The sequence below is a fragment of the Juglans microcarpa x Juglans regia genome, chromosome 5S, assembly GCF_004785595.1.
Source record: "Juglans microcarpa x Juglans regia isolate MS1-56 chromosome 5S, Jm3101_v1.0, whole genome shotgun sequence".
NCBI classification, from domain to species: Eukaryota; Viridiplantae; Streptophyta; class Magnoliopsida; order Fagales; family Juglandaceae; genus Juglans; species Juglans microcarpa x Juglans regia.
The window spans coordinates 8,773,228-8,792,156 of NC_054603.1; the positions used below are offsets into that span (position 1 = coordinate 8,773,228).

The window sequence follows — 18,929 nt, forward strand, 5'->3', positions numbered from 1 at the left end:
TTGTGATACAATATCGCCAAACACTTGTTCATTCCATAATTTCAGATCATGCTTCAGTGCTTTTAGTTTCCTTGCCAGAACATAGCTTGGAGATCCTTGGAACTCATACGAAGACCACCATAGACAGACCCTATCTACAAAACCATCAGATTTAAGCCACATATTTTCAAATTTGAAATATCTTCTACCTCCTTAGATGCCTCCACAGTCCAAAAGGATAGAGAAGTGATTAGAACCAACTCTCGGTAAGCGTCTTTGAATTACATTTGGAAAGTGTGATTCCCATTTTGAAGTTACCAAAAATCTATCGATTCTCGACCAAGAAGGGCGATCTCGAGTATTGGACCAAGTATATAAACCTCCCATTAGTGGAATATCCATAAGCTCCTGTTCTAAAATAAAATCAGAGAATTCCCTCATAGCAGGAGTTATGTGAGATGTACTTGATCGTTCACTTGGGAAGTGAGATACATTGAAGTCTCCCCCTATACAACTAGGAACATCCCACCAACTAATAATTCCAGCCAACTCTTCCCACAATAAGCTTCTTTCTGAATCAACATTAGGACCGTATACACCTGCAAATGCCCAACGAAACCCATCTTCTACATTTACCAAGGAGCACGCCACAGTGAATTCACCTACATATTCCTCTACTCTTTCCACCACTCTTTTATCTAACATGATAAGAACACCACCCGAAGCACTTTTAGAAGGTAGATACGACCACCCAACATGCTGCCCTCTCCACAAATTACGGATTATTTGCCTTGTAATTAGTTCTAGTTTGGTCTCTTGCAAACAAATGATATCCCCCTGCCATTGTCGGAATAAGTTTCTGACTAGTAGTTGTTTGGTCTGTTCATTCAACCCCCTTACATTCCAAGATATAATTTTTGGCTTCATCATAAAACCATTGATGCCCTTCCCTTTCCATGTTCCCGAGAAGAACTTCGCTCCCCTCCCTCATCGTTCATATCCCACATAAGCCTCTTGAGTCCTCCATCTCTTTTTTTGCCCAAAGCCTGTGAGGAACCAGCTTTAGTTGGTGTATTTGCAGCTTCAACAGCTGTGAGTAATGCCAAAAATTCATCATCTAAACCCACACATGTAATCCCAACAATCTGTTTAATTTCCATGGCTTTTTGGATTGCCCAACCTGAGACCCTAGGATGAAAAGAATTTAGTGGAATGGGTTCTATCCCCTCTGCAGGGCACTTGCCCCTCTCCACTCCATCTATAGACTCGCAAACAACTAGAATACCTTCCATTGCACTATCCTCTGGATTACCCAAACTACCAACACTGTGATGGTCCTCCAACGTGTGTTTCACGGCAACTGAAGAAGATTCCATAGCCATACATGGTAACTGTGCAGTTGAAGGTGACAAGGATGGCCCAGACAACACCTCTGTCGAGTTCTGTGATTTTTCAGAGTGTTTCGACCCACCCAACAGCTCATCCAACCTTTCCTCTGTGACCTCTTGCGGAATAGCAGCTTCCATGGACGCCGGCGATGACATTAGCGTCATCGAAATGGCTGGAGGCAGCCCAGAGGGGACCATCGCACCCTTCTGTCCCAACCCACAAGACCCTGCTCCTTCCGATGAGAAAACAGTGGCCTCCTCAGAAGTTGCGAGCTGGATCGTAGCTTTCACAAGCGCCGGCGACGGCGACGGTGACGGTGACGGTGTAAATGCCGTCGTGATGAGTGGCGGCAATCCAGGGTGGTCCATCGCACCCTTCGGTGCCACCCCGCAAGATGAGAAGCTCCCAATGACATATCCCTCTGAAACACACCTTCCTCTGTAAACTAGAATATTTCCGGCACTATTATACCGCCGCAGTTATCGCCGGAAACATTCCTTGAGGGTGACGGCGCCGACGTTGTCGACGGCCCAATGACTTCCGACCCAGTAGCTTTCGGGCCCTTCACAGGAGAAAGCCCACTCCCAGTGGCTTTCGACCCAGAGGCTTTCGGGCCCTTCACGGGTGAAGGCCCAGCCCTCTTGAGGCGCCATCTCCACTTGGGTTGGGTCTGGTTAGACCGGCCCAGGCCCATCTTGGCTTTCAGCCTTAACCCAGCACCCTGATGACCCAAGCCCACTCCTAGGCCCAGGTCCACATTTCCTGCCAGCCCTTCAAAAGCCTTCTTCAAATTACTGAGTTCACCCTTCACATCTGTCAATTCCTGTTTTATCTCAAAAAGGATCCTCTGATCTTCCCTTTCCAACGTACAGGAGCTTGACATAACAGCTCCAACTGCCCGAGAGCACTCCCCTGCACCCCCTTTCTCCTTGTCCTTTTCACCAAATAGAAAAGCCACCTCTTGACATGTACTGCCATGCGCCATCACCCTGCCTTCTCTACCTCTACCAATAGCCTCAACGTAGGACCTGGTTTCCCACCCACCTCTTTCCCCTTCCCCCCTTCCTGACCCACTGCCTGAGCCTTAGAGGAGCCTGAAAGCATACGCTTCATATCCATGGACAGGTTCTTCCACCCTAGACCTTCCATTCCTGCCGAAAACACCAGCATTCCTCGACGGCCATGACCATCGTATTCAGTTACTTCTAGATAAAACCCAAAAGAGTTAACCCTCCAGTGAGCAACTAATACTAAGGAACCAGCTCGAAAAGTCTTGTAAAACTCCTTACTACTCTCTGCAAAATAGCACTCCTCCATAGTGTTTGCTAACCAGCGGGAGCAAGGAATACTTAAAGACATCACCTTTGAAAACTTCCTTCCTCTTTCAGTAATACGAAAACAGTTTCCCCCCTTTAGAGATAAGATGAACGTCTTATTTTCTACAAATAAGTGTTTTACAACACCTATCTTACCTTAGCACGATAACAAACACTAGGAAAAACTAATGAGAATATGATTCCCGGGAAGAATCACCAGAAAGCTCACACATGTTGAAAAACTGTACGGAGAGAAAACTATTACAGCACAGCTCGAGAAAATTGTTGTGTGTGTTACTCCTATGATATGTTTCTAACAGTAACTTTGAAGAACCCATGCATCTTAGTTGGATATTGAAACTTTTTTTGATAAGTTAGCTGGGGATTGATACTTATAATTTGACCACAAAGAAACACAAAAACGAAGAAAGAGAATTGTGAATTTCAATTATGCTCCTCGTACTGAAATAATTTTATTGACCCATCATCTGGGTATGATATCTATTATATGTGGCGACGGACTTAATTATAAAAAAACTTTCTACATTGGTTTCTTTTCTGTTTGTTTTATTAACTTTATTTTTGATAGGTAATCAAAGATATTGTATTCATAGAAATAGGCAAAGCCCAGGTATACAGGAAATATACATGAAAAACGCCTAGCTAGAGGTTACAATAGAAAGAAGAAGATCATGGACAATAAATCCGTTACCAACTATAGCCCCCGCCCATAGGAACAATGACTTAAAAAAGAAAACTTTAAGCTCATCCATTGTTCTCTCTTGATCATCAAAACATCTAGCATTTCTCTCCCTCCAAATACACCAACACATGCATATTGGTACCAATCTCCAAATTTCCGCTACCTGAGAGTCTTCGTATAGTCCTCTCCAGCTTGCGAGGAAATCCACCAATCTACTAGGCGTAACCCAAGACAATCTGACTCTTGAGAAAAAATCATCCCATAAAACCTTGGCCACCTCGCAATGTAAAAGCAGATGATCAACTGACTCCCCATGCTTCTTACACATACAACACCAATCTAGGACAATAACCCGTCGTTTCCTCAAATTATCTGTGGTGAGAATCTTGTCCAAAGATATTGTTCAGACAAAGAAAGCTGCTTTTGAAGGAGCTTTCGTCTTCCATATGCTCTTCCACAGGAACATAGACATTCCGGAGTTAGTGAGCTTTTGATAAAAAGAACTGATAGAAAAGATGCCTTTCTTAGAATGGTTCCAATGCATCTTGTCTCCAGAGCCCTCCGGAATACTTGCGGAATATAATGCCGCAAAGAACTCCATAATAGACTCCAACTCCCAATCATGGGCTATCCTAATGAAATCAATATTCCATTGAGGGGTGCCGTTTGAAAAGACCAGAAGGTCGACAATTGATGCCTTTTTTGCTCTAGCAAGCGCAAAGATGGTAGGGAAGGTATCTCGTAGACAATGGTTACCACACCATATATCAAACCAAAAAGGGACACGCGAACCATCGCCTACAACAAAGTGTTCATGTCCTCGAAAGGTCCCCCAAAGGCTCCTTATGTTTTTCCACAAACCCACTCCATAAGTGCCTTGTACCTAATTTGAGTACCATCCTCCCCAAGCTTCCCCAAACTGAGAAGCTTGGGGAAGCTTAACTGAAGGGAGCAATCTTGAGTTTATGTCTTTTACCTTTGGGTATGGATGAGAATAGTTTTCAATGGGCTGGGATGATACTATGAGGCCTTTTTAGGATGAAGTGTTTGTTGATCATAAGTGGGAACTATAGATGGTACAATGTAATGTAGGAGTTTTTGGATAAGTAGGATAAGCCTATTGGGATTACACTTTCGGCCAAGCTATAACTTGTGATGCCTTTACTGGAATGTTGATGGTAAATATACTTGGAGATACCCATGACATGATTAGAGGTCTTAAGGAAGAGGAGACCATCTATGATTTTACTATGAAGTGAAGGAGAGTGGCTAAAGTTGTATGGCTTGGAACACCTATAGAGTAGGTAGCAGCTCTTCATTCAAATGACCCAACTTTGACCTGTCATGCTGAAAGCATACGAATGAGCATATGAGCATTCTCCTGCATACAAATAAAACTGGGCATTTTACTCTTTCAGAATGAGAGACCTTTGTTGGTAATACTTTTATCATTTGATACTCCCGTTCTTATCGAGTCTCTTCAATTTGATAGCTAGATACTGAAATTGAGGCACTGGCAGTGCAGTATTACTCTTTGACTATGTGGTTGTACTGGTGCTTCAGCAACATCCTCAATAGTATTGCCATGCCAATACTGAAAGCTAGATTTACTACTGGTGTGGTTTTACTGGTTTTGGCTGTGCTTATACCACTTACTATGCCTCTCTTGGGAGGGTTGGGATGATTTTATGAAATCATCTTTGCTTGCTGCTAGTTTTATGTTGAGAGATTTTTCCTGGCCTTCCTTGTATGACACACTTTTTGCTAATTTAGGAGGTAATATATGTATATTTGTTGCGAATGTTTTAGTAAATTATGCTTCTTATTTTTCTATCTTATCTGTGCTTGATATATGCTCATTGCAGGTGGAGACTATTTTGGATAAGGAAAATTTTACATTGGAGGAGCTTCTTGATGAGGATGAAATTATTCAAGAATGCAAAGCTCTTAACGGCCGCCTTATCAATTTGTAATGCTCTTTTCCTTTCCTCAATTACCCATATATTTTACTTTCAAATTGTTTTGTCTATCAATGAATTATTGATAGTTACTTATAAAAAATATGTATTATTGATAGGTAATGATTTTAATAGTTGAGTAATGATAGATAAACAATCCTTTACACAACTCTTTTCACAACTATGCTTTAAAATGAGGGTATTTTGGCACAATGATACTTTTATAATTGTTTTATAGGTTATTTTACGAAAATACCTTTCATTTAAAACATGGTTGTGTAAAGAGTTGCGTGTTTTTCAATTCCCTTTTATGCTCACTTCATGTCTTTGGGGGGATTTTTTGTGCAACAACATATTTTGATATTCTGAGTAGGCAAATTAGAGTTAAGATCTAGAGTGATACATTTTTTTGATAAGCAAGAAGAATTTATTAATCCACATAATTAGGCATAGCCCAAGTATACATGAAGTATATAAAAGAAAAACACCTAATTACAAGCTAAGTGCTATGAAAAACAGCATAAAAGTCATTAAAGCTAGTCCCATTCAATACAATAGCCGGAGCCCAAAGTAACAACGTATGGAAGAAAACATCTCTAAACTCTCCCATCGAAAATTCCCTATTGTCAAAACAACGACCATTCCTCTCATTCCAAGTACACCACATCAGTCATAATGACACCATCTTCCAAACAACAGTAATTTGACGATTGCCCCGAAATCCTCTCCAACAAGACAAAAGATTTACGACCCTCCTAAGCATTATCCATACAATACCAAGCCTAGTAAAAATTCATCCCATAAAGCCTTAACCACATCACAATGAAGAAGAAGGTTGATATGAACCCGCGGGAAATATTAGGTCCACTTTGGTTCCCATCAAAGGTGGTCCACTGATTTTCCATTTCTTTTACACATAAAACACCAATCCATTATAATAATGCCGTGCTTTCTCAGCTTATCGATAATCAGAATTTCAACATGGGAAGTGTCGATTATTACTATCTTTTTCAGTAGATTGTATGACATAAAAATGGTGCAGGGAGGAATGATAGAATGTTGTGGAAACATGCTGGAAATTCAATTTTTTCTGTTCGTTCTTATTATAAAGTGCTGACATGCCATTGTATCAACCAATTTCCTTGGAAGTGTATTTGGAGATCCAAGATTCCGACTCAAGTTGCTTTTTTCTGTTGGTTGGTGTCTCTTGGGAAGATCCTAACAACAGATAATTGAGGAAGCGAGGTATAATTTGCTTGGACTGGTGTTACTTGTGCAAGAAAGATGGGGAGTTGGTCGATCATTTGTTTCTGCATTGTGATGTGGCAAAGACTATTTGGGATGAGATTTTCAGCAGGTTGGGTGTAGCTTGGGTGATGCCCAAAAGAGTGGTGGATCTATTGGCTTGTTGGAAAGGATATATGGGCAGCCATCATATTGCTGATATTTGGAAGATGATTCCTCTATGTTTAATGTGGTATTTATGGCTAGAAAGGAATGGAGCTATTTTGATGACAGAGAATGTTCGTTGGGAGAATTTAGAGTTTTTCTTTTGAACTCTTTGCTTTTAGGCGAAAACTCTTGTACCAAATGGAGATATTTTAAATGCTTCTTTTTTAGACTTGGCTAGTCCCTAGTTCATAGCTTTTATTTAGGTGTTTCCTTTTGTATACTTTCTGTGTACTTGGGTTATGCCTATCTACTTGCATTAGTAAAATCTCTTATTACTTATCAAAAAAGAATTTCAATATGGGAAGCCAACCGGCCAAAGAAAGCAACCTTGAGAGGTACTTTGTTTCTCCAAATGCACTTCCAAGGGAAATCAATAGAAGATTGGGTTGACATTACCTTATAAAAGGATCTGACCGAAAAGTTCTTATTCTCCGAATGAATCCAAAACAATCTATCCTCCCCTACAACCTTTAAATTCAGTGCATATAACAAACTGTAAAATTCATTAATATTCCCCACCTCCCAATCTTGAACAGCTCTAATAAACCTCACAAACCACTGAAGAAAACCATTAGAAATGTCCATATAATCAGCCACAAAAGCATCCTTATCCAATGCAATCCTATAAAGAGAAGGGAAAGCATTCTTCAGAGCAACATCTCCACACCATAGATCATGCCAAAATCGGATCCAAGTTCCCTTTCCCACCTCAAATCTGAATTTTCTGAAGAAATCTCCCCATCCATTTCAGATAAATTTCCACACTCCTACACCATATGCCCCTCTTACTTCATTTGAGCACCCACCTCCCAAAATACTTTTTTTTTTTTATCAGTAAAAAGAGAGATATTATATATATGAATGAAATAAACATAGTCCTTGTATACAGGACGTATACAAAGGAACTCCTAAAAACATTCTAAAAGCGATAAATTAAAGAAAAGAAATCCTGAACATTGTCCTCATGTAATACAATAGTGGAAAACCAACACATTAGAGTGTGGAGAAAAAAATTCTTCAACTCAGTACTTGTGCATTCCTTATCTTCAAAACAACGAGCGTTCCTTTCCGTCCAAATTTCTCCACATAATACACAATAGAATCATCTTTCACACTGCTGCCACTTGTTTGCAACCTTGCAACTTTGACCAACATCCCAACAAATCCACCACCCTCATAGGCATAACCCATGCAATATCAACCCTCAGAAAGATCTCATCCCACAACACTCTTGTTACCTCACAGTGTAGTAATAGATGGTCCACAAATTCTCCATTCTTCTTACACAAGTAGCACCAATCCAATACTACACATCCTCTTTTCCTCAAGTTGTCAGTGGTTAATATATTCCCAAGAGCTGCACTCCAAACGAAGAAAGCTACTCTAGAGGGCACATGAGACCTCCAAATATTCTTCCAAAGGAACGGAGTAATCTCAAGTTGTGTTGTCAAGATGTTATAATACGCCTTGACTGTACATAACTTATGGTTATTAAACCTCCACTTCAAACTATCTTGCTGTGTCAATGGGTTCTCCGTGGAATAAAATAAGCTGAAAAATTCTAAAACAATAGATAATTCCCAATCATGGAAATCCCTATTAAAAAGGATATTCCACAGATGCGCACCATGAGAGAATATACGCACGTCAGCCACTGATACTTCCCTATCAGCTGCAATACGGTATAAGGTCGGAAAAACCTTTTCCAAAGCCTGGACTCCACACCACACATCCCTCCAAAATTTGATAAGACTGCCCTCACCAACTGCAAAGCGAACTTGATTTACAAAACATGGCCACCCCTTCCTTATATACTTCCATAAACCTACCCCATAGCCCCCACTTACTTCCTCAGAGCACCAATCACCCCAAGCGACACCATGTCTAGCATCAATAGTGTCCCTCCACAATGACCCCCCCTCCAAATGATATCTCCATAACCATTTTCCCAATAAAGCTTTATTGAAAATTTTCAAATTACAAACACCCAATCCCCCATTCACAACTGAGGCGCATGCAGTCTCCGATTTAACCATATGAAATTTCTTCTCCTCCCTCATTCCACCCCATAGGAACGCCCTAAAGAGTTTCTCCACCTTGTTCACCACCCCTACAGGCATAGGAAACAAAGATAAAAAATAAGTGGGGAGATTAGTAAGAGTACTCTTGATAAGAGTGAGACGGCTCCCCTTTGATAAGTACACCTGTTTCCATCCAGCCAGCCTTTTCTCTATCTTCTCCACTATCCCATCCCATATAGCTTTATTCTTGAAAGTTGCTCCCAAGGGGAGACCCAAGTATTTCATTGGAAAAGAGGACACCTTACAATCCAGGAGACTAGCTAACCTGAGAATATTAGAAACCACACCCATAGGAACCATCTCAGACTTGCCCAAGGTCATCTTTAGCCTCGACACTGCCTCAAAGCAAACAAAGTAACAATGGTCTTAAAGTTTGGATCTGGCTACTCTTTGCTTCACAAAAAACTAATGTATCATCTGCAAAAAGAAGATGTGATATGACAATAGTGCCACCATCACCATTGCCCACTTGAAAACCCGATAAGAAACCTCCCCCAACAGCATCCTGCACCATCCTACTCAAAGCCTCCATAACTATGACAAATAAAAGAGGAGATAAAGGATCTCCCTGCCGTAGACCCCTTGAACTAGCAAAAAAACCAGCAGGTGTACCATTAACCAGAACTGAGAACCGGGCGGTTGAAATACAATGACACATCCATGCAATCCACCTAACCCCAAAACCACATCTCTCAAGCACGTATAAAAGGAATTCCCAATTCACATGGTCATAGGCCTTTTCCATGTCAAGCTTGCACAGAACACTTGAACCTCCCTCCCGTAACTTGTAATCCAAGCACTCATTTGCAATAAGTACTGAGTCAAGAATTTGTCTCCCACGAATAAATGCATTCTGGGACTTGGAGATAATATGTTCTAACACCAGACTAAGTCGGTTAGCAAGAACCTTCGAGATTATCTTATAAACGCTACTAACCAGGCTTATAGGCTGAAAATCTTTAATAGTCGAAGCCCCATGTTTCTTAGGAATAAAAGCAATAAAGGTTGTATTAATGGACTTTTCAAACTTCTGAAAGGAGTGAAATTCGTTAAAAACCTGCATAACATCACCTTTTACATTATCCCAACAAGTTTGAAAGAACTCCATTGAAAAGCCATCCGGCCCGCGCGCTTTATCCTTTGCCATGCCATATATGACCTTGTGGATCTCTTCTTCAACAAAAGGTCTCTCCAAAATACTCATGCTTTGCGAATCAATTTCCTCAAAATGCAAAGCATCAAGTTTCGGCTTCCAAGTAACCGATTCTGAGAGAAGGGACTCATAATACTGTACTATGTGATTTTCTAGCTTAGAAGGAGAAGATATCACCTGAGAGCCTGATTGAAGTGACTCTATGACATTGTTACGCCGGTGTGAATTAGCCACTTTGTGAAAGAACTTCGTACACCTATCGCCTTCTTTCAACCAACCTTCCAAAATACTCCCATATTTAACATCAATAACATTCCTCCAAAGAGCATCCCCTTCCCGAATGATACAACCACAACCATTTTCCCAAAAAGTGCCTTATTAAAAATTCTCAGACACCTAGTGCTAATTAAAAAAAAAAAAAAAAAATCTCAGCTTTCTAGCTCCGAGACCTCCACTTAAGCACATGGAATTTTTTCTCATCCTCTAAGCCTCCCCACAAGAAAGCACGAAAAATATTTTCCATTCTATCAGCCACCCCTGCAGGCAAAGGAAATAAAGATAGAAAGTATGTTGGAATGTTAGATAAAGTGCTTTTGATTAAGGCGATTCTTCCACCTTTGGACAAATAAATCACTTTCCAACCAGCCAATGTGCATTCAATCTTTTCGATAATCCTATCCCACATTGCCTTGGATTTATAAGGGACCCCCAAGGGAAGACCAAGATACTTCTTAGGCAAAGATGACACCTTGCAGCCCAAAATATCAATCAATTCAGATTTTGATAAATGCACCTTAAGGCTGGGGACAACTTCAAAAGAAAGCAAAAGAGCCATCAATGAACGAATCTGATTGAGATCCGGCTCACAAAGAATCAACGTATCATCAGCAAAGAGGAGATTTGAGACATTAATGCTACCATTCGATGAACCTCCCCACATCTATTACTAAAACAAACAGGTAAGGAGACAAAATGTCCCCTTGTCTCAAACCCTGATAACTATTAAAAAGTCTCGTGGGGGTACCGTTAACTAGAACCAAGAATCTGACAATTGTGATGCAATGTTTAATCCACTTACACCATCTCTCCCCAAACTATACCTACCGATAATATAAACCAAAAATCCCAATTTACATGATCAAAGCCGTTCTCCATATTTAGTTTACAAAGAATAACTAGAGCGCTGGTTCTTAATCTACTTTGCAAGCATTCATTAGGGATGAGGACCAAATCAAGAATTTGTCTTCCATTTTCAAAAGCATTTTGTGACTTCGAGATGATCTTCTCCATAAGCTCACTCAAACGATTAGCTATAACCTTCAAAATGATCTTGTACACCCTGCTCGCCAAACTTATGGGACGCAAATCTTTCACCTCCACTAACCCTATCATTTTTGGAATAAGGGCGATGAATGTAGCATTAAGTTTTTTCTCAAATTTCAGTAATCAGTGAAATTCAAGAAAAACCTTCATGACATCCTCCCTAACAATGTCCCAAGAAGCCTGAAAGAAAGCCATTGTGAAGCCATTTGGACTTGGTGCTTTGTCTTTGTTCATCCCTCTTAACACAACAAGCACCTCATCCCTTTCATACATTCTCTCCAACAAAGTCGCACTTGATTGATTTGTCGAATAAAAAACTAGCTGATCAACTTTTTTTTATAAGTAAACGATATTATTAATAGAGATAGGCATAGCTCAAGATGTTATACAAGAGATAAGACCTATCTAGGTCGATGTAGTGGAAACTAGAAAATCATGAAAATTTAGACCATTAAAATCTATAGATATGGCCCATAGAAATAAAGTACCAAAAAAAGATTGAACCTCTAGTGACCGCTCTTTATCTTCGAATGTCCAATAGTTATGCTCTTACCATATACACCACATAATACAGATCGGGATCATTTTCCACACGACCTTGATTTGTGGGGCACCTCCCATAAGTGTCCAACTAGCCAATAACTCAACCACTGTGACAGGCATTGCGCAAGTTAACTCTACTCGGCTGAACACTTCAATCCACAAGGCTCTAGCTATCTCGCAATGTACCAAGAGATGCTCCATTGTCTCGCCGTATTTCTTGCACATACAACACCAATTTAGAATAACGATCTAGTGCTTCCTCATATTATCTGTTGTCAAAATTTTGCCCAAGGTTGCCGTCCAAGTGAAAAAGACCGCTTTGGGAGGCGCCTTATTCATCCAAATTTTCCTCCATGGGAATTGAATATTTGGTAAATGTAACACTCAAGCCCAGCACGAAGCTCGAATTCAATATTTTTTTAAAATTATTATTATTTTTATTCTTATTTTTAGTTCATATACTATCAAGATGTAGGGCCTTTTCTTTTCTCAAGATGGATCCAAAGCCCTTAGGTTAAAGTCGAATGCACTGCACTCGTGCATGGGACATGCACGTTTATCTTCCTTTTTTCCTTTTTCTGTCCCCATTTCTCCCGGTTTTTACGCAACCACAACACCAATTAAACCCCCACGATATTTCGGTTCCAAATCTCTGCTCTCTCCCTCACTTCAGTTTCTCACAACTACTTCCCCGATGCCCTAGTTTTCCCCTCTACGCTGAAATCTCTTTTCCCCACGTCTTTCCTTCTCCTGCACAATGGTTTCTTTTATTTGTTGTTTCTGATATGCATGCTCGTCCTTTTTTCATTGTGTGCCTTAATTTTTTTTTTTAATTTTTTTTTTCTTCCAACCGTTTCTCTTCCCACTCATCCTTTCCTCCGCACGTATAAGAAGTTCCCCGCATTAAGCACGGCAACTGCATGGTAACCGCTACCCCCATGCACGTAACCACCTTCCTTTTTTTCTTTTTTTTTTTTCCTTTCCATGCTCTCCTTCGATGCCAGGCATTTCGGTTTCTCAATACACTTCACCTTGTAGATGCTCTCTCTCTCTCTCTATTTATCTATCTTTTTCGCACCAAGTTGGAAGGCACCTGGAAGCGCCACCATCCAACCACCATGGGTCAGCCCCAACGGCCCAGCACCTCTGTGTCCTCAACGGGAACCTGTCACACGCACTCTTCAACCAAGAGAGCCCCCATCAACCTCTTTTTCGTCAAAACAATGTAGCTCCTCAAAAAGAGTATTTGTATGATCAATAATGTTCCCAAAGACTTCCATATTCCATTTTTTCAAATAATTTTTCAGGGCTTTAAGTTTCCCGTCTAAAACAAAACTAGAAGTACCCGAAAACTTATATGAGGACCACCACGGTCCAACCTTTTCCGTAAACCTATCTATTTTCAGCCACATGTTCTCAAATTTAAAGTATCTCTACCCCTCATGGAGACCCCCACAATCCAATAAAATGGGAAATTGATAAAAGCATAGCCTAGGAAGACGTTTTTGGCATACATCAGGAAAGTGAACCTCCCAAGGAGAGACAATAAATCTGTCCAATCTAGACCAAGCCCTCCCATCTTGCTCGGGTCATTCAGCCCCAGAAAATTCCATGAAAGGAACTTAGGCTTCATAAAACACCAATGGTCACCAGATCTTTTTGCCTTCCCCTACTGGCACTTCCTTCTCTTGCGTCGTAATTGATAGAACATGAAAGTCTCTTTAGCTCCTTTTCCGTTTTAGAAGCATATCTAGCCAAAAGAGGCTGTCCCGCTTCAATAGCAACGAGAAGAGCTTTAAATTGATCTTCAAAACCATCACAAGAAATCCTACACAATCATGAATTTCATCTACCTTATGAAGAACCCAATCTGAATGTAAACCTACCCATAAAGGCACTGGAGGCAAAGAATAGATAGGGCTAGGCTTATCCCTAGAATCCTCCAATCCGTTTATAGAAGCACCTACCCCAAACTCCTTACAAACCAATTGCAGATTAGGCCCCTGCATAGACCCATCATCCGAAAACACATCATCCGAAAACATCTCATCATCTTCATCCAAAGTACATAAGGAATCCACAACATCATTTACCAAAGAAACATCCTCTCACCATCAACAAATGCAGCGACATTTGAAGATATCCCCATAACTGTGTTGACACCATAAGAAGATGATTGAGGGAAAATAGAGGGTTGTGAAGGTCCATTGTCGCCTTGAGGATATGTAAAAACTTCATTCCAAGCCAACCCAGTTGAAGCCATCACCTGGGTTGGCTGTGATATCTTAGGTGTTTCGACTTTAATTTCCTTTTTTCTTCACCTGTTCGAAGAAATTAATAGTAACGTGAGAAAAAGGGTTATAATATACAAAACACACAAATGAGAGATTGAAGGAGGTACCTAATTCGGAGTTTGTTGAGGATCAAGAGTCAATATTGCAAAATTGAAAACTGCGGCCTCGATTTTAAAAAACATGAAAACTTAGGTACTGTTAAAGTTTTCAAAGTTGAGACGGTTTCAGCAAGTCTTAGGTTCACATTTCACTAATATAAATAGAAAAAAATCACTCTAATCTTCTTTTGGCCTTGTTTTATGTCCTTGAACTTTCTTTTTCTTGCAGTTTGCGAGAAAGAACTCAGGTTGAACAGCTCATTCGATATATTGTGGAAGAAGCTCCTGAGGATTCAGAAAAGAGGCGAACTTTCAAGTAGGGTACTTTTGTCTCCCAGATGGTCGTGTCAACCTGAATGTATCTCATGATTGATATTCTCAACTTATTGTTTTCACAGGTTTCCTTTTATTGCCTGTGAGATTTTTACCTGTGAAGTTGATATAATACTCAAAACACTGGTTGAGGATGAGGAGGTGAGGAACTCCCCTCCTGCTGTCTTTGAAACCTTACTTCTCAATTACTACTGATAAAATGAAAAGAAAAAACTTACTTTAATTACTGATTTATTTTGTCCATTGCTTGTTGGCAGTCGATGAACTTGCTATTTTCCTTTGTGGAACCAGAACATCCCCATATCACTCTATTGGCTGGGTACTTTAGCAAGGTACTTCTTTTTTGAACTTCTAGGTTTATCATCTAATTTGGTAGGATGGTCCCTTTATCGATATGAACTCGTAGTTATATACTATATTTGAGCTCATTCTTCTTCTTCTTCTTCTTTTTATGTTAAAGGTATTATCAATAACATGCAATCTGTGGCCTTTTGTGTTCTGATTTCTTATTGCTAGGTTGTCATATCCCTGCTGTTGCGTAAGACAGTTCCTTTTATGCATTATATTCAAGTAAGTGTATTTTGTTTCTTCTCAAATTATTCTAGATGGTTATGCTTTTTACTCTTAATAATTATTGCGAGATGTCCAATGCTTCTCATAAGTTACAATATATATCTGTCATTTGCACACCATTGCTAGAAATACTATTAAAAAGAAGGAAAGGAAAAAAAAAAAAAACCACATTCAAATTTTGTAGTAACATAGATGTAATTTCATATTTCATTGAAGAGGCCACTGAGGAAGGTGCTGCTTTATTTTCTATTTTTTTATTAGCACTGGATCTCCGGGACATAGTCCTGACTAATCCTGAGGGTGCACAAGCCTTCGGTAAGAAGTTTCTTGTAAGTGCACATCGGGTAGTTTAATGGGAGATTTTCCCTACCTGATGGCTCCAAGAGTGTGAATGCGGATGAAACGCAGGACGTCTGGTTTATACGGCTCGCCTCAGGACTATTATGCCACCTGTTGGGTTGTAGGCTTTTTTTTATGTTTTTCTGTTATGGTGTAAAAATGTCTATGTGCCTCTGTATCTGCTCCCCTTTTCTTAATTGAGTAACTGTAGCCACATTCCATATGTGATTATGCATTAGAGATAAAGGGGCTAGTAGATTGACTCTCTCCAATCTATGGCTGTTAGAATGCCTCTTATCTCTTCTGTCAACCTTCTGTGTTGAAAATTTGTGAAAACAAGTTTGTGTCTCGCTGAGTTGAAGGAAGTTTAATGATCATCTTTACCTAGTTACTTTCCTTTCTATATTCATGGGGACATTTCTGCCCTTAAAATGTGATGAACGCTCGTCATGGTAGCAGATGAGCTTTAACGAAGTTTATAAACGTAATGGATCACCAAATTAGTGTGATCATTATGAAAAATAACTTAAAAAACTCTTGATATTTTCATAGTTTCAGGAAATGGAGTGAAATTTTAAGGTACTAGTGAGAAGAATAGTGACCTGTGGACTATGACATTTGAACTTGTCACACACACACAAACATACACAAAAAATTCATTAAAAACCAAAAAGCATATCTAAGTACACGAGAAATATACAAAAGACCATCTAAGCAAAAGGAAATGAGAAAAAAACCACTAAACTAAACCCTAAGCACACGACGTCCTATCCTACAGGAACAAAGTACCCCTCCATATTTAGCTAAGTATTGAACTCCCCACATAGCATGAAAAAGCACCACTATATTCATGAACTAATGGGTTTTCAACTGTTATAAGCCGCTGCCCTGTTGATAATCTGACCTTTTTCTTTCTTTCTTTCTTTTAATGTCTAATTATCCCTGGCCTTGTGCATCTATCCAGGCTCATCAGGATATAGTCAAGAAGCTAGTTGATCTGATTGGGATTACCTCTATCATGGAGGTTAGTTGTCATTTAATATTATTTATTGCTTTTGCCTTATGGGGCTTTTTCCATTTCAATTGCACCTCTATGCTAGCTGCTGTCTGCATGCTTGTGTGTTCTTGTGGTCTCATCCAGTATTTCATGGGTTTTGGAAGCTTGTGATGTTAATTTGATTGTACCACCAGCATCAGTGTTTGCTGGTGCTTTAATTTTTTTTATTGCTAATTTATTCCACATCTTCTGGTTGTTTTAGGTTAAGTAACAGTGATTGGCATTTTGAACTTTTAACCGCATACACCATTAAAAGAAAATCCACCAGCTGTTAAAGTTCTAGCATTATTCTACTTCAAAAAAAAGTTCTAGCATTCTTCTGTTTGTAGAATATTTTTGAGAACCTGTTTCCTTGTTGAACAGGTTTTAATACGCCTGATTGGTGCTGATGAACATATGTATACAAACTATATGGAAGCAATGCAGTGGATAGAAGAAACAGATGTGCTAGAGATGATTGTGGACAAGTTCAATTCTTCAGTAAGTAATATTAGTTGTACTGAAAACCTGCTTATGTGAATGGTTATGTCTTGGTGCTCAGTTGATCTCTTTTTTCCTGGTTTTTATTGTACTGTTGCTCTATGGTTCCTCCGTATTCATTTTTTATGATAAGTAAACAAATTATATTACTCCAAGAATAGGCTTAGCCCAGTATGTACAGAAACAACCCTGACTAAGAGGGTGCAAGAGATATAAGGAAAATGTTCCTCCGTATTCCTTTTTTTTTTTTTTTTTTTTTTTTTTTTTTTTTTTTTTTTTTATAAGTAAAAATATTGTGTATATCAAAAGGAGAAGCCAAGTACACTGAATGTATACAAGAAAACACCTTGCCCAAAATGACCTAAGCCCATAAAAAAAAAATCCAAAATACACCAGACTTGACCCTGTTTTCCGTAGAACTAAAACTCTACCCCAACACCTTGATTTCAGTCTTCACAATGCCCTTCCTTTAGACTTCCCTTTAGTAGAGCTACCACCCTTAGCGTCGTAGTTGATAGTCGAAAAAGGATGTTGTAACTCCCTGCTTTTCTTGAAACATGATTTGGTCTCAAGCGCGTGACTTGCCTCGATCGCAGTAATTAGTTATTTAAATTGATCTTCACATCCTCCATGTGAAATTCCTACGAATTGTTGAATCTCGTTAACTTTAGGCAGAATCCAATCCACTATTGGAGGAAGAGAGAGCAGAGGAGCCACAATATCCCCAGACACAATATCTAACTGTACTTTTGACTCTAGACATTCCTCTACACATGGCACTAGTGCCAAACCTGTTGGTTCTCTAGTAACTCCATTGGTTCTCTCCAATGGTATTGGGGTCTCCATTGAAGATTCTAGGGTGACAAGTCCCTTCATCTCTGGGGTGATAGCGGATCCTACATCTCTTTCAAACCTCGACAATATACCATTTTCCTTCAACTCTGACGAGGGAGCCATAGTTTCTTCGGGGACCAAGGGTGTAATCCCGACTGTTGGACTATCCTGTATTACACGAGGAGAATGACATTCCATTACTGATGTCTCTATGCCAATACCCGATGTAGACCCCACTTCAAATAATCCAGATTTCCTTTTGACCCGCCATACTCTCCTGGATCTGGTTATAGGGACATGGCCGAATCCGATCTTCCGTTTTCCTTTTTCTGATCCTCCGTATTCCTATTGGTGGTGTCATGAACTTCCTACTCTGTTATCTTGACTAAACATTTTGGGGAACACAAAATACTTTATCTTATTTCCCCAAGTTAAAAAAGCCTTTACAATTAACAATGCTTGTCTGGATTGGCTTTGGAATATACCCATTGCCTAGCTCATCTCTAGCTTTATTTTAGCCTTTTATTTTATGTAAGATTTCTGTACGTAATATCCTGTACTTCTTTTCTTATTTATGAGGTTTTGAATCACAGGGCTTTTACTTTTACTTCTTTGATATTCTAGTACATAGGAACCTTGGTGAAATAGGATAGGTTTTGGACTGTTGGTAACCTGCCTATGAATGCTTATATGGTGGGCTGTGATTTGGAAGTTGTGGTTTAAGGGCTTAAATTGAAGAAGAACATGTTCATGGTTCATGGAATGTTGATTACGGGCTGAAAAAGATGGGAAATAAAAGCATAGCGTTGTTTCTTGAAGAAAACCACTTGCTGGAAATTCAAGATATCTTGGAAACTGCAGACGGTTTAGCAAACAGTAATGTGAATACCAAAACACAGAGAGAGAGAGAGAGAGTCACAACAGCGATGGACGGATACCCTGCCATTGCCACACCATCACTTGGAGTCTTACTATTCTACAATGGATTGAGATTGTGCATATATGAATATGTAGGATAAAATAG

General features: G+C 39.7%; 1 protein-coding gene across 2 annotated transcripts in view; it reads left to right on the top strand.

Annotated features, from left to right (window-relative positions):
* Window positions 1-18,929, top strand: part of LOC121266868 (serine/threonine-protein phosphatase 6 regulatory subunit 3-like) — a 36,038-nt gene that overhangs the window by 4,078 nt on the left and 13,031 nt on the right. For both annotated transcript variants that reach the window (XM_041170711.1, XM_041170712.1), the window contains exons 2-8: window positions 5,253-5,356; window positions 14,519-14,605; window positions 14,688-14,763; window positions 14,880-14,954; window positions 15,139-15,192; window positions 16,499-16,558; window positions 16,955-17,071. In XM_041170711.1, the coding sequence (XP_041026645.1) occupies window positions 5,253-5,356; window positions 14,519-14,605; window positions 14,688-14,763; window positions 14,880-14,954; window positions 15,139-15,192; window positions 16,499-16,558; window positions 16,955-17,071 (573 nt within the window). The remainder of the gene's footprint in view (window positions 1-5,252; window positions 5,357-14,518; window positions 14,606-14,687; window positions 14,764-14,879; window positions 14,955-15,138; window positions 15,193-16,498; window positions 16,559-16,954; window positions 17,072-18,929) is intronic.